The sequence below is a fragment of the Danio aesculapii genome, chromosome 14, assembly GCF_903798145.1.
Source record: "Danio aesculapii chromosome 14, fDanAes4.1, whole genome shotgun sequence".
NCBI lineage: Eukaryota > Metazoa > Chordata > Actinopteri > Cypriniformes > Danionidae > Danio > Danio aesculapii.
In genome coordinates, this window is record NC_079448.1 from 16,886,774 (window position 1) to 16,901,855 (window position 15,082).

General features: G+C 35.0%; 1 protein-coding gene across 2 annotated transcripts in view; it reads left to right on the plus strand.

Moving 5' to 3' along the window:
* Window positions 1–15,082, plus strand: part of atrx (ATRX chromatin remodeler) — a 68,188-nt gene that overhangs the window by 5,381 nt on the left and 47,725 nt on the right. For both annotated transcript variants that reach the window (XM_056472964.1, XM_056472965.1), the window contains exons 3-9: window positions 865–914; window positions 6,361–6,410; window positions 7,469–7,593; window positions 7,674–7,790; window positions 9,785–9,894; window positions 9,977–10,044; window positions 11,216–13,128. In XM_056472964.1, the coding sequence (XP_056328939.1) occupies window positions 865–914; window positions 6,361–6,410; window positions 7,469–7,593; window positions 7,674–7,790; window positions 9,785–9,894; window positions 9,977–10,044; window positions 11,216–13,128 (2,433 nt within the window). The remainder of the gene's footprint in view (window positions 1–864; window positions 915–6,360; window positions 6,411–7,468; window positions 7,594–7,673; window positions 7,791–9,784; window positions 9,895–9,976; window positions 10,045–11,215; window positions 13,129–15,082) is intronic.

Here is a 15,082-nt window from a genome sequence, read left to right on the forward strand (position 1 = left end):
GGCAAATGTGTACATTACATTATTAACTTGGTGTAATGCTGGTTCTTATTTGGTGTTATCAATCTGGCAACCTGCATATGCATCAAGTCAGTGGAATAGATCATAAATAAAATAGAATATATGTCTTTTCTCAGAACAAACTCGATAAAGAAGCATAAAACACTTTTCACATGATCTCATTTAAAGATTTGTACTTCATTGTTGTGATGCACTACTCAACATGGGTAGGGGAAAAACAGATGCCAACTTGTTGCAGACTCATAGATGAACAGCTGGATCTTATATTGTTTTGGAGTGAGGTTCATGCAAGGTAAAAATGAGCTTGGCAGTCTCGAATTATGGATCTCAATAGGACTGAGCTGCACTACACCTTTTCACCACATATTTACTTTGTGATATTGTGGGGTGCTGTTTAGCTCAGAAGTCTTAGACACTTTCCACTTGGTATCATTTTACTTTTTTGCCATTAACCATGGGTCAATTTTATTATGTATTTTTTTTTTCATTTTTTATTAGTTTAACGCAGAACTTACAATTTATTAATAATTTCTTTTATATAGAGGTCTATGTTTTTTGGATGAATATTTTGGTGGGGTTCTTATAGATGAGCTGCGGCTGATATGAATGGGTTTGAGAGTTCAAACCAGTCATAGTACCAGAACAAAAAGCATCTAAATTGTTAGCAAGAAAATCTTCAAATATATCAAGACAGTTCTAATCAATATTGCACAGCCCCAAAGCACAGTATTATGATATTATATAAAATATAACGTTTTTAAAAGGGGCTTCATTTTGACTTCAGCAAACCTGTAACTGCAAACTATAGTTATAATTTACTATTTTTATTTGTACTCTTTATTTCAGGTAAAATGGCAACCAATGACGTAAATATTGCCGATGAGAAGATGAACGAGGTATGTGTTTTTTTTTTTTTTTTTTTAATCTGTACTTTTACTCTTAACTATCCTGTCCAGCTGCATTGTGACAAGTATCCAGCATTATGCAGTTTTCAGTACTCTCTGCTTCCTGTTAAAATGGCTTGGAAAAGCTTTTGCCTGACTAAGTGGTCATTTACATGGCAAGGTTTTCATCCTAAAATATTTAAAGCATTTTGGGCACTGAAAATGAGTAATTAAGAAAATGGTTATTCAAAGGACATGTTTTTGAAAACACCGCCATTATCGCTTCTGTGTAATCACTCCTAACAGGAATCTTTAAAAACAGTGATGCCATCCCAATGCATGGTATGTGTTGGGGATGTACATACAGTTGAAGTCAGAATTATTAGCCCCAGAATTATTTATCATTCATTCATTCATTTTCCTTCGGCTTAATCCCTTTATTCATCAGGGGTCACCACAGCGGAATGAACCGCCAACTTATCAAGCATATGTTTTACACAGCAGATGCCCTAAAGGAATTCAAAACCATTGTTGTGCAAGCCTATTAGTGGCCAAAAACAGACTGAGCTGCCTTTCTGTTGACTTTTTCTTGAATTGACAGATACAGTTATGCAAAATACCCATCTTGATGACTATCCTTCAAAACAGTTGGTTATGTTCTAAGAATATGCATATAAGCCACTGAGAAAGAAAAAAAGACGGATGACGCTGTTGGGATTGTTCATTATGTTTGTTTCTTGTGCCTTTTCAAAATTGTCATGTTTATGATTTCTGAAGTTAAAATGTACAAGGACATCAGTGCATTACTTTTTTATACAATAAATAGGTCGGGTGCTTTGGTGTAATATCACTTTACTTAGACCCACTTTCATTAACATTAGAAAATAAAAATGAAAAGGAGTAAAATGAAAACCTTTTCACTGTATTGTATTTTATTGTATTTTTTATAACGAGTTCTTTTAATTAAAAAAATGACATTATGGGAAGGAAGGTGTAAGTTAAGTCAAGTTTATGTAGAGTGCGCATTTTACCGCTACCTTTAAGTCCATCTATTCACTATCAAGATGGAGCGCTATCTATGTAAAGGATCGCAAATTTCAGAAAATTTCTAGAATAGCTGAGAAGAAAACAATAACAAGTGCCCAGTCTCAGTCTAAGTTTTAGAATTAAGAGGAAGAACTGCCGTTATTATACCGGAGGAACATCTAGCTGTTGTCGGTATGACCTCAGTCAGCTTTTTTTGTTTAAAGTGCATGGAAAAACTACCTGAAAAGTACCAGCAAACTGTTTTGAATTTAAACTTATTTGCTGTAAATCAAAACAATCTATGAAATGTCTTACTGTAATGTACTTCTGTGAGTAGCTACTCCTTAAGTGTGTTCTTATGTAGAAATAGTTTTATGAATTGGCAAAAAAAATGTTTGACTAACTGAGATTGACTGACACTTGATGGTCAAAAAATGAGCAAATAAATGTGTAAAAAAAATAAATTAAAAGAAAATAATAAGTTAAAAGAAAAAAAAGTGTTCAACGATTGCATTAGTGTCTTATTGCATTAGTGTCTTATTGCATAAGTGTCTTTTGTTATTTTTTATTAAAATTTATTTTACTTAAAACACTGGCATATGAGTAGGGCTGGGGATCTTTCCAAAATTTTCGATACCGATACCTTGAATTCGATACCGGTTCCGAACGATACTTTTATTTTTAGAAATATATTTTAACAAGATTATTTTTTCAGGATGTTCATGACACTTTTCACAGCAGGCTTATCTCTAAGACCAATAAACAAAGGAACAAAAGCACAAAATGAACAAAGTGTAGTTAACACAATATATTAGTGCAAACAGTTTTAATAAAGTTTAAGCAGTTTTAAGTCAATCAATATTAAGTATTTGTGAGGCTTACTGCTGCTTAAAGGTTTAGTTCACCCAAAAAAATTGAAATTCTGTCAATAATTATCTACAAATGAAGATATTTTGGATTTAATCCAAGAGCTTTCTGATCCTCTTATGGATAAATCATTGAATAAAGTTATTTTTGTTTACTTTGCGCACAAATTATTCTTGCAGCTTCATATAATTATGACTGAACCACATATCGCATGGACTTATTTTGACTATGTTTTTGGTTCCTTTCTAGGCATTGAAAAATGCATATCCAGTAAATCTAATCTTTCTCCACAGTAGAAAAAGGCAGCAAACCTTTAACAATAAAATTTGTAACGGCCCTGTGGCATTCATCTTTCCTTTCTTTGTTCATTTTTACTTTTTCTGCCAGTGTAAATGGATTATCACTTGATGGTCTCCTAATTCCAGGGTCATTATGAGACTATAACATTAATGTGAAGAAAACATGAAAGCTAAACTGTTAATGCAGCCAAGGATAAGGACAATTATATTAGGTAAGTTTGATGTGAGGTAAACCTCATCATTTAGTGTTAACCTTAAAGTATTTTAGTATCAACTTAGCCAGGTATTTAAAGCCATCAAAACAGTACATAACGTTACACAGCGTACGTTAGGTCATAAAAGGATTAATAAATTTACCTCGCACTAACTTAAGCCCCGTTTACACTGTCAGGTCTTGATGCCCAATTCCGTATACATATGATACTGCCTATATCAGATTTTTTTGTCTGTCTGTTTACATGTTCTTTTAATTGTGACCCATATCCAATTCATGTCTTTACATTTGCCGTACAATTTACGATGCATGCATAAACGCGGGTTCTAGCATCTGTGCCACAGCCACTTAGCTCTGCAAAATATGCGAAGCGTAAGCAGTGAATGGTTCAGTCCAGATTTACCCCACGCAGTTTACGTAATGGTATGGCCCTGATATGTGTGTGTGTGTGTGTGTGTGTAGATGAAGATGTAGCCTTTGCCTGTGTGCGCACTGGTGCTGCTGGTGAGAGTAAAGTTGTTCTATGTGTAGCCCGCAGTGAGTGTATTAATAGCGACAAAAAGCAAAAGTTACAACACATAATTCGCCCAACTTTAAAATGATTTTGAGGCAGAGGAGGTGGGAAAGGGCCGTCATCACAGCTTGCGCTTATGGTTTATATGCTGTATGATGTACTCCATCATTCAGAGGAATGTGTGAGAGAGATCTGAGGTCTGGTGGGAGCAAATTGTGGCGACTGACCACTTTCCTCCATGTTTCCTCTGTTGTTGTTGTTTACCGTGTCGGAATCTCCACACACGCTCTTCCTTCTACATCATTAAACAGCGGAGAAGCACCACATTGTCACAAGTTTAATGATGATCAGAACAGAACGCCTCAATAAATCCGATCTGCCTGTTTACATGACAGTCGCATTGTCACATATCCGATTTATATCTGATTTATTTCCACATATGAAGGAGACCTGAAACCGATCGCTGAATATCCGAATGCATGCGTTACGGTCCTCATACAGATCCGATCTGTGTCACATATGAACAAAAAATCGGAATTGGGTCACATTTATCTGCAGTGTAAACGGGGCCTTAAACTTTAACGGTGCACAAGCAAGAAGGGCTAAAAGTTAACTGATTTTGTATGTGTGTTTGACAATTTGACAAGCTCTGCGCGAGTGGGCGTAGCCGCCGTAAACTGCTGATTTTCAAGACAGCCTCCCCGCAGCCAGCATTTGATCCGGGCACTATAAGGATGCAGGTTTTCTCCAAGTGGTGCTCACTGACGTTGACAAGATTATAGCCTTGGGTATCGAAATTTGGTACTGACAAAAATGATTTTTTTGATACTCTGTAGTATCGAGACGGTTCGGTCGGTGCTTAAAAAGTATCGTATAAAACTCGATACCCAGCCCTAATGATGAGTTTAATACATTAAGTATTCTTATGTTTATATACAACTTAGTGTATGTGTGTGTGTGTGTGTGTGTGTGTGTGTGTGGGTGTGTGTGTGTGTGTGTATGTATGTATGTATATATATATATATATATATATATATATATATAATGTATATGTGTGTATATATATATAGACACACACACACACAGTTGAAGTCAAAATTATTAGCCCCCTGTTTATTTTCCCCCCAGTTTCTGTATAACTGAGAGATTTTTTTCAACAAATTTTTTTCAACTTTTTTTATCTAATCTCTAATAACTAATTTATTTTATCTTTGCCATGATGACAGTAAATAATATTTTACTAAATATTTTTCAAGACACTTTTATACAGCTTTAAGTGACATTTAAAGGCTTAACTAGGTTAATTAGGTTAACTAGGCAGGTTAGGGTAATTTAGGCAAGTTATTGTATAACGATGGTTTGTTCTGTAGACTATCGCAAAAAAATCATAGCTTAAAGGGGCTAATAATATCAACCTTAAAATGGTTTTTAAAAATTAAAAACTGCTTTTATTCTAGCCGAAATAAAACAAATAAGACTTTCACCAGGAGAAAAAATATTATCAGACATACTGTGAACAATTTTCTTGCTCTGTTAAACATCATTAGGGAAATATTTAAAGAAAAGAAAATTCAAAGGGGCGCTAATAATTCTGACTTCAACTGTATGTGTGTATATGTGTGTATGTGTGTGTGTATATATATATATATATATATATATATAAGTAAAAGTAATTATTTAAATGTGTATAAATAAAACAATCACAAGGTAGCGGGATTTGCATGCTATTTAGATAGCTGAAACTAATGCGTTTATTACTCTCTCTCAGTTGAATTCATTTTAGCACCCCTTTGTTAAGTGTTAACTCCTAAGCCCCCTTTAGCACCCTTAACAAAAAGTCCTGGAGCTGCCACTGTTGGTTCACTTGAACTGCTAAGATCCGAGGATCGAGAAGTTCCTCTTTTTGGCCAGATTATGCTTATCTGTGTCATTAAATGAATATTTTAGGGAAAGTTTACCCACAAATGTTATAATTTACTTACTACAAGATGTAGAAGGCTTTCTCTTTTCAGTAGAGCATTAAAGAAGATAAGAAAGTGATCCTTATAATGGCAGTCAATGGTTGCAGTCTTTTAAGTTTAAAAATGAATACATACAAACAAGTCCAAATCAAAAGCTGTGTCTCCTGATGACAGACTGAGGTCTTGTGAAGCAAAACAATCACTCTGTGTAAGAAACTGGACATTATTTATATTATCAGCTTTAGTCCGTAGTCTGGTCAAAAAGTTCTCGGCGCATGCACAAATGTAGTCGAAGTGTAGTCCTGTTGCTTTTATGACAAACGCATCAATCGAATAGTTTTCAGTTACCACATTTATCAACATACAATCGTCCATACAATGGGTTTCTGTCCACATCTCATGTATCGCAAATGAACCTTGTCGTAAGTTTGATTTGTGTGCTTAATTCTGCACTTCTTTCTGCGTTGGGTTGTTAAATGACAGCAATGTGTTTATCAGCTTGTTGTAAAACAGTAGTATAGTAAAGTGTGCATTTAATGTCACCACATTTATTTATTTATTTATTTATTTTCCTTAGCCTGGTTGCTCTTCAGAAATGACCAAACCTTCATCTTCACGCTCAAAGAGGTGAGTTGGGTTTTTCCGGTGAAGTAGATGGACTAGAAGGATTACCGTGTGCGTGTGTGTGTGTGCGTGTGTGCGTGTGTGCGTGTGTGCGTGTGTGCGTGTGTGTGTGTGTGTGTGTGTGTGTGTGTGTGTGTGTGTGTGTGTGTGTGTGCGCGCGCTATATCAGTTCAGATGTGTATAATGACATGAGCATGATACCGGTATTATAAGGAGATTGTAAATTATGACATTATGAACACATGAAATACATTGTATTTATATTTTGATGTAAATAAATGGGCACACCAGCAATGTTAATGTATTGCAATCTTAATGTGGGATACTGGTATTTTTAGGGAAGGGTTTGGTGGTATGGGTAGGTTGTGACAGGTACTGTAATTCTAAATGTAATTACAGATATAATTACATGAAAGTATTTAATCAAGCAGATATACAATGTAAAAACATGTATTTACACAATATGTACAATGTATAATTATTAATTTAAGTGTGATTTAATATTAATTTTGTGCTTGCTATGTTTCATTTTCATGGGAATTATGCTGTTTTGGGAAAGTTGTAACAGCAGATACATTAGAGCAGATACATTGAGGATATTTAATGGAACAGTCTAAACTAGGCCCACACTGAATCTGCGTGCGCAGATTTCCAAAGATTTTTAGCCCATTGTTGATTATGTTTATTTATTTGTGTAAATTTATTTTTATTCAGTTTTTAAGTTAATTTCAGTAATATTATTGACTAAAATGAAAATATTCATATGGTTTATTTACAATACAGTTTGTAAAGTCATATTTTCTGTCTTTTAGTAGATATATTATCTACTTGCTTTTTTACCAAATAAAGTAGATCTAATTGGATTTGTATTGTAAACATTAAATAAAAGTTAAAAATGTATTACTTTTTATTTTATATATTAAGGTGTTTGTTATGATACTTCCAAAATCATTCTGCATAAATCTGAAGATTTTTAGCAAAATTCTGCACGGAAATAGCAAAAAATGTCATATTCCGTCTGGTTCTACTAATAACCCATTTTCTCCTTTTTTGAATGAAAGAAAACCTTCATTTGTGACCAAGCACACTGCCTTAGATGAATCTGAATGTGCGAATGAGAGTGGAGGTGAACCCGGTGCAGATGACAGCATGCAGAGCAGTTTGGATATTAGCAAGCTGCCACAAGGTTAGTCCTCTGTTCTGATGAGTCTTCTGAAGCAGTTTGTTTAAGATGCATACTGAATATCTTGGCTTCAAATTTTACAGGCACAGTGGTCGTGAAGCCAGAACCGGTTGCTAATGAAACTAAAGATGAATTCCGAGGTCCTGAGTTCCGTAACAAGGGAGGCAAAGCGAAAGAAGAGGGTGCGCGGAAACGTCCTGGTGAGTTGATTTAAAGTCATTTAAATGTCATTATAGTTAAAAATACTTAATGTTGTTTGTTTTAATCTTAAAGTCTGTAATATCAAAATGTATGTTTATTTTTCTAGCACACATTGTTATTTTTTAGGTAAACAATTAATCCACCGACAAAAAAAAAAAGGTTGTTGGTAATCTTCAATCAAAGTTTGACCATTTGCTTCCATGTAGGAGTGATGGTCCTTGTCGGTTGACATCATCAGTTTGATGGCTTTAGTCAAAATATTCTTTACCACGCCCCTCTTAGCATTAGTTTGCTCAATATATAAAGTACTCAATATTCACTTTCAGTTGGAAGTACATCAACATACCAAAATAAAGCAGGGTGTCCGGGTCTTAAAATGTCTTAAATTTAAAAAACTAAATTCAAGGCCTTAAAGTCTTAACTTCACTGAAATATTGTGTTGTATGTCACAAATCATTTTAAACAGGTCTTAATTTTTCTGTCCAATTAAAGCTACCCAGTCTGGTCCACATCCATCCAATCATCAGCAATTCTTCTTAATAAAATCTTTTTTTATATTTAAGTTTATGTTTGAGTTTTTTTTTGCAAAGAGATACAATTTACAATAGCTGTTAGACATTTATTACAGCAATTTCTCCTAATTAAACTCCCCAATTCCCAGGGACAGAAAACTAAAAACATTTACGCAGCTCCTCATGATAATAACGGAGCAATATATCCATTTACATTATCTTCCATTCATACAAAACCTATTTACAAAAGGGGGAATAGACAAAATATTAATAAATAGGCATGGAATCTAGAGTTTCATAAAAAAAAGGCATTAGGTTGAATAGAAGTTATACTTAATCAATTTGGACCAAATACTTATATATATATATATATATATATATATATATATATATATATATATATATATATATATATATATATATATATATATATATATATATATATATATATATATATATATATATATATATATATAATATTTTATTTATTTGGGATTATTTATGCAATTGCCTCCACAATAAATATACTTTTAACAACGTTAAACTTGTCATTTAAAAAAAAAAGAAATATTATTTTGAAAAAAGTGTATACAACTAGAGTTTTCTTCTTTTGATACATTAAAGTATGTCGCTAAGAAATAATTATGTTTTTTTTTTGTGGCAAGCAAAAAAATAATCATAAGTGTTTAGCATGTATAAGTGTTAAATTTAATACATAATGGTCTTAAAATGGTTTTTAGAAGTCTTAAATTTCACTTGAAACCCTGTAAATATCTCAGCAACTTGTGGTTCACTTTAAAATATATATATTTTTCTTTTTAAACCTCTTTTATTTGTTTAAAAAGAATGCAAGGTGTTGGAAAAGAAGTAGTATGTTAAGCTTGATGATAAGGACACATTTACCACCAAGTTTGTTTAATTGCCTTAATAAATTCCATTAATTGGATGGCTAGGTTATCTTAAGATCTATTGGATGTTAGTTTATCTTAAATAATCAAAACAAGGTCAAATATTGTGATTATTGCAGTATATTGCCCTACTGCTCAAGCATTTCATTACATAAAGTCATAACAACAAAAGCTTTTATGTTGCTTTTAACGAATTTTAATCAGCTAAGTTTAGCTTTAATTTTTTTTGTCAGTTTGACTGATGTGAGTTGAGATGACTTGAATAGTTCATTTGACTCAACTAGAAAATTTTAGGCAGCAAGATTTTTTTTTACAGTGTAGTTTCCCATCTCTCAGAGAATATAACTCTATTGCTTAGTCCTGCCTCTGAAGTACCCTCAAAATCTCATGCTTAATCTTATAAATGTGATTAAAATTGCCTGAGCGGTTCAGTGCTCATGCACAAAATTAGTTTATTCCAACTACCATACAGTGTGCAGCATCGGGACTGAGAGAAACCTCAAGAATATTAAAGAGTTGTGGTCTTGCAATAAGATTGTTTTATTATCTTAATTTTGTTTTAATGTCTTGTAGACGACCAGCTCCAGGAGATATTCAATTGTACAGCATGTGGACAGCAAGTCAATCACTTTCAGAAGGATTCGATCTTTCAACATCCAGCACTACATGTTCTTATCTGCAAGGTAGGAACCAAAATAGCTTGATACAGCCACTCCTGTTCTTGTATATTTGTGATTTAACATGCATACCTTTTTTTTCTTCCAGTCATGTTTCAAATATTACATGAGTGATGATATCAGCAAGGATGATGAAGGCATGGATGAACAGTGCAGGTTGGTTTTTGTTACTATATCTGTGATTATATGAACATATTAGCAGTTATTATTTGTATATATTCAATTTTGTTTCCCAATAACAATATTAATGGCATAGTTCACCCAAAAGGGATTTATTCTTCCTCATGTGGTTTTAAAACTTGATGAGTTTCTATCTGTGGTTTGGCACTTTCACTTTCATTCGGGCATGCCCCCTGTGACAAACGAGATATTGGATGCAACTATGAACTGCTGGAAGACTGTTGTTTTAATGGAAGTTCATACCGCATGCTGAATTTAAAGAAAAACCTTCATTTAAAATGAAATTAAATACAATCTCACATCAACAACACATGGCAAGCAAAGCATTGATAATAACAAATAATCCTATTTGATTACAAGCAACCCCAATGAGTTGTTCAGCACGTGTGCATCGCTGCTATTATGTTTACACATGTAATATTTTTCCTGAGAAGATATAACCAAAATACACAATGACACTTATCCACATTGATAAAGAATATGGTTACTTACTGAGTTGTTAACACGCAGCAATACCACACAAAGAAAGGACGAACTTTGAAGGAATAAACAATGTGAGAAAAGCTCCATTATAGTGCACTGGACAAGTCTGAACAAGTTCGACATACGCATGTAGAAGGTAGGCAGTTCTGTACAATTACATACTTTATCGACTTAAAGATATCGGCCTAATTTTGACATCGGACCAATAACGATAACATTTAAAATAGCATTCATCGGCCGATAATGATATGTCCGCTGATATATCGTGCATCCCTAGAATGTACTACTAAATTATATCAGGATAAGTTTGGTTTCCAATCATTTTTTTAAATAAGCAGGCTGCAGTCAAAAAATAAGTTAAAAAACAATAATTAAAAACACCAAAGCAATGAAACATTAGTGTCAACCATCAAAATAAAAAAATATTTAAAATGAATGTAGAAATTGTGACTATGTTCAATGTACTTATTCAAATAATGCTTGACATGACTGTCCTACATATAATGTAGTAAATTTTTTTAAATAATTTTCTTAATCTTTTTAATGCATTTATTTATTAATATTTCAAATTTCACTATTACCCTGGAAATCCTGGTTAGTTTCAAAGTTCTTAAACAATCCAATTCTAAATTTATTGATGGTATGGTTTTATTTTCTTTTACAGATGGTGTGCAGAAGGTGGTAATCTGATGTGCTGCGACTACTGTAGCAATGCCTTCTGCAAGAAATGCATCTTGCGGAACCTTGGACGAAAAGAGCTGTCTGAAATAATGTCTGAACAAAGCAAATGGCACTGCTATATTTGCTGCCCAGAGCCACTGCAAGATTATGTGAAAACTTGTGAGAAGGTTTTGCTCAATCTTGAATCATCTTCTAAAAAACCTAGGGGAGAACACGACAAGACAAAGCGTGAGGATCGCAAACACAAGCATGTGAAACGAGAAAAAACTTCTGTAAATGGACAGGATTATGCCTCTGATGGAGCAGGAACACTAACCTTTTCCTGTAAGACATTGACAGTTCCGAAAGAGCTCGTCAAAAAGACCAAAAAACTAATTGAGACCACAAATGGTTTGAATCGTACTTTTGTACAGTTCCTCCAGCAAACATCAAAAGGCCAAGAAGCCAGCGCAGTAAGTTACAGACACTTAAAGGCCTTCAAATCAGTTTTGGCTGATCTGAAAAAGGCCCATTCTGCTCTGGAGGAATCACTTGAAAGTGAATTTGAATCGAAAGGCCTCAAGTTTCAGAACGGAGAGGAGCAAAGACCATCAAACAGTCAAAGTGCGGAAAATACAGTCGTCAACTCGCACCATACCGAACCCACAACTGTCAAAGAAGATGATTTGGATTGCTCCACAAAGAACCACAATCCTGTGGTGGAAGAGGAAACCCAGCAGGACAGTAACTTGGCTGATATTGAAATGGAAAGCCTTCCACACTCACCAGAAAAAGCACAGGTGCAATCTGAAGAAAAGTCTGAAGAGAACAAAGAGAAAGAGAGTGAAGAGAAAGAGAATGAAGCTAAAGAGCAGGAAATGGCGGACAATACTGACTTTGAGGAAGGCTCCGTACCACCTGCTGAAGAATCTCTTGATAAAGACATTGTGTCTATTCCACCATCCGTCCCAGAAGAACTCTTCGAGATGGTAGAGAGTCTTGCAGTAAAGAAAGAAAACAATGATGACAACTTGACTGATTCTAGTGATAGCAAATCCAACACTGAGGTTGTGGAATCCAAGAAGAGCCTTACAAAACTGGGAAAAAAACTAGTTGTCAAGCTAACACCCGTTCCTCTTAAAATTACCATAAAACGAGATAAGAGCATGGAACAGTCACCGTCAGAAGACATGGATGGTGAGGCGTTGAAGGATGGTCAAGATAGCAGACGCTCTCCGAGGATGAAGACCACACCTTTGCGCAAGTCACCAGAGGCAAAGAGCAAGCGTAAACTAGATATGTCAAAGGCAGATGAAAAGAGCAGTGACGCTGTGAAGGAACAATGTGATTCAGACTCTGATGAAGTCCCAGAAGTCCTGCAGAGTGCTGCTTTGAAGGACAGTTCTGATGAGAGTGAACCCGAAAACACTTCTCCCAAACGTACCAAAAAGAGAAAGTTATCGTCCCGCTCTACTGAAAAACCAAAGTCAAAGCGCAAACTTGAGGAGGGCTCCTCAGATTCAGAGCATAGTAAAAAGCCTTCAACAGCAAAGAAAAGGAGTGCCAAAAAGAAGAAGGGCAAGGAATCTGATTCATCCAACCACAACTCTGATCTTGAGAAGGAGATGAAAAAACTGTCCAAGGTTGATAGTGGGAAAAAAAAATCCAAAAGCACCAAAAAGGATGAGGATGAAGGCAGTAAAGAGGGCAAGAAAGGCCCTAAAAGATCATTCGAGCGAAAACGAAGGTCGCAAAGAGAAAAGGCTAAAACTAAGGAAGAGCTTTCCTCCAGTGACGAAGAGGAGGAGGAGGAGGAGAAGCAGGCTGATAACTCAGGAGAAGACAGTGATCAGCAGAAGATTAAACCGATTCTTGAGTCTGTTATCGCTAGCATCGATGGTTTCCATCAGTCATCAGGTCCGCCAGCAAAATAATTACATCAAGCTTTATTTTATGGAAGAACTTGTTTCCTGACTATAGACCTTAATCAGTTTAGATGGGACAAAAATTTTATACAATTGCAATTGAAGAGTTTAGAGATAAAATTAAAGTCTTAAAGCAGGGGTGTCCAAATGTGGTCCTGGAGGGCCTGTGTCCTGCTGAGTTTAGCTCCAACTTTTCTCAACACACCTGCCAGGAAGTTTCTAATATATCTAGTAAGAGCTTGATTAGCTGTTTCAGGTGTGTTTGATTATGGTTGGAGCTAAACTCTCCAGTACACCGGCCCTCCAGGACAGAGGGACCCTTGGTTTAAAGCAATGGTACCAAACTCAATTCCTGGAGGGCCACAGCTCAAGATTTTAGCTCCAACCACCTCCAACTCACACCTGCTTAATAGTTTCTAGTAGTCTTGAACACCTTAATTAGTTGGACCAGCTGCGTTTGATTAGAGTTGGAGCAAAACTGCAGAGCTGCGGTCCTCCTGAAATCGAGTTTGAGACCCATGTCTTAAAGGAACACTCCACTTTGTTAGAGTGGCTAGAGTTAAACATTTGAGTTTTGCCATCTTTTTTAACTCATTCAGCGATCTCTTGGTCTAAGAGTGCACTTTAAGTTTAGCAAATGATATTACGCAGCGCTGATACCTAGCTGTCGACTATTTCAGACAGTTTATCATTGTGAATGCTACAGGGCGTGGCATGGCAGCAAAGTTTCTTGATTATTATTCCATTGAGAGTATAGTTACTAGCCATAGAAGCCTAGAAAAAGCAACTTCTCATTTTCAGTCAGTCTTAGTACATGTTGTAACTACAGAAGAGTCGAGCTGTAGATAGGAAAATAACCTAAACTTTTTATTTTTTTATTTGTTTGTTTTTTTAGAGAGATACCAATGGTCTAATCCACAGGTGTCAAACTCAGATCTTGGAGGGCGGCAGCTCTGCACAGTTTAGTTCCAACCCTAATTAAACACTCCTGATCAAACTAATTGAGTGCTTTAGGCTTGTTTGATACATACAGAAAGGTGTGTTGAAGCAGGGATGGATCTAAACAAACAGAGTTTGACACCCTTGGTCTAATCCGATTAAATGATTTATGCTCAGCTAAGCTAAAAGTGCTCCTTCTAGACCCATAAATTGTTTGAATGCATTCAAAAATGGTAAAACTCTTCTTTTTATCTAGAGGACTTGCAAAATGAGCCTATCCCCAAACAAAATGGAGTGTTCCTTTTAACAGTGGTGTGTGGTGCTATAACTGTTTGTTTGCTGAAATGAAATGCTTCATCAGCTGAATTGGTCAAACTAGACTGGCACAGCTACTTTTTTAGTCGAATATTATACATCACTGTCCTGTTTAAGCTCTATAGTTCACTGATTTTAAATATGAGAGATGAGAATGGTGGAAATCGTGTTACATGAATTTTTATCCTTTTATATGACTGTTTTATTAGCAGGCTATCAAACTAAATGGTGATTTTGAAACTAGGCAGCATCAGGGGAACGATGTACTTTAAAAATGTAAATGAGTTATTTTTCATAAACCACAAAATCTGTCAGTTGTTAAACTATGGTGTGTATAACAATGGGAAATAGTAACCCTGCCCTTGCTGTCTAAAGAGCTTGTCAAAGCTTATTTCTGGAATTTTAGACTGAATGATGTCTTCGTTAATGTTTTGGTAGAGTATAAATGGGAGATGTTACAAATTGGTCATTTCTAAAGTGTTTCACCTGATTCTAAATTTCACTGGGTCAATAAATATGCAAACAAACGTAAACACTATGTACTCTATAAAACTTTTAAACCCCCCTCAATGCACAATTAAACAGTACAGAAAAGACAATTAGTATCAAAAATCACCATTCATTATGAATCGAATTTATTACAAATTCACAATTTAATTAATCATCAAAATCATTTAAGAGGGTTTTGGATG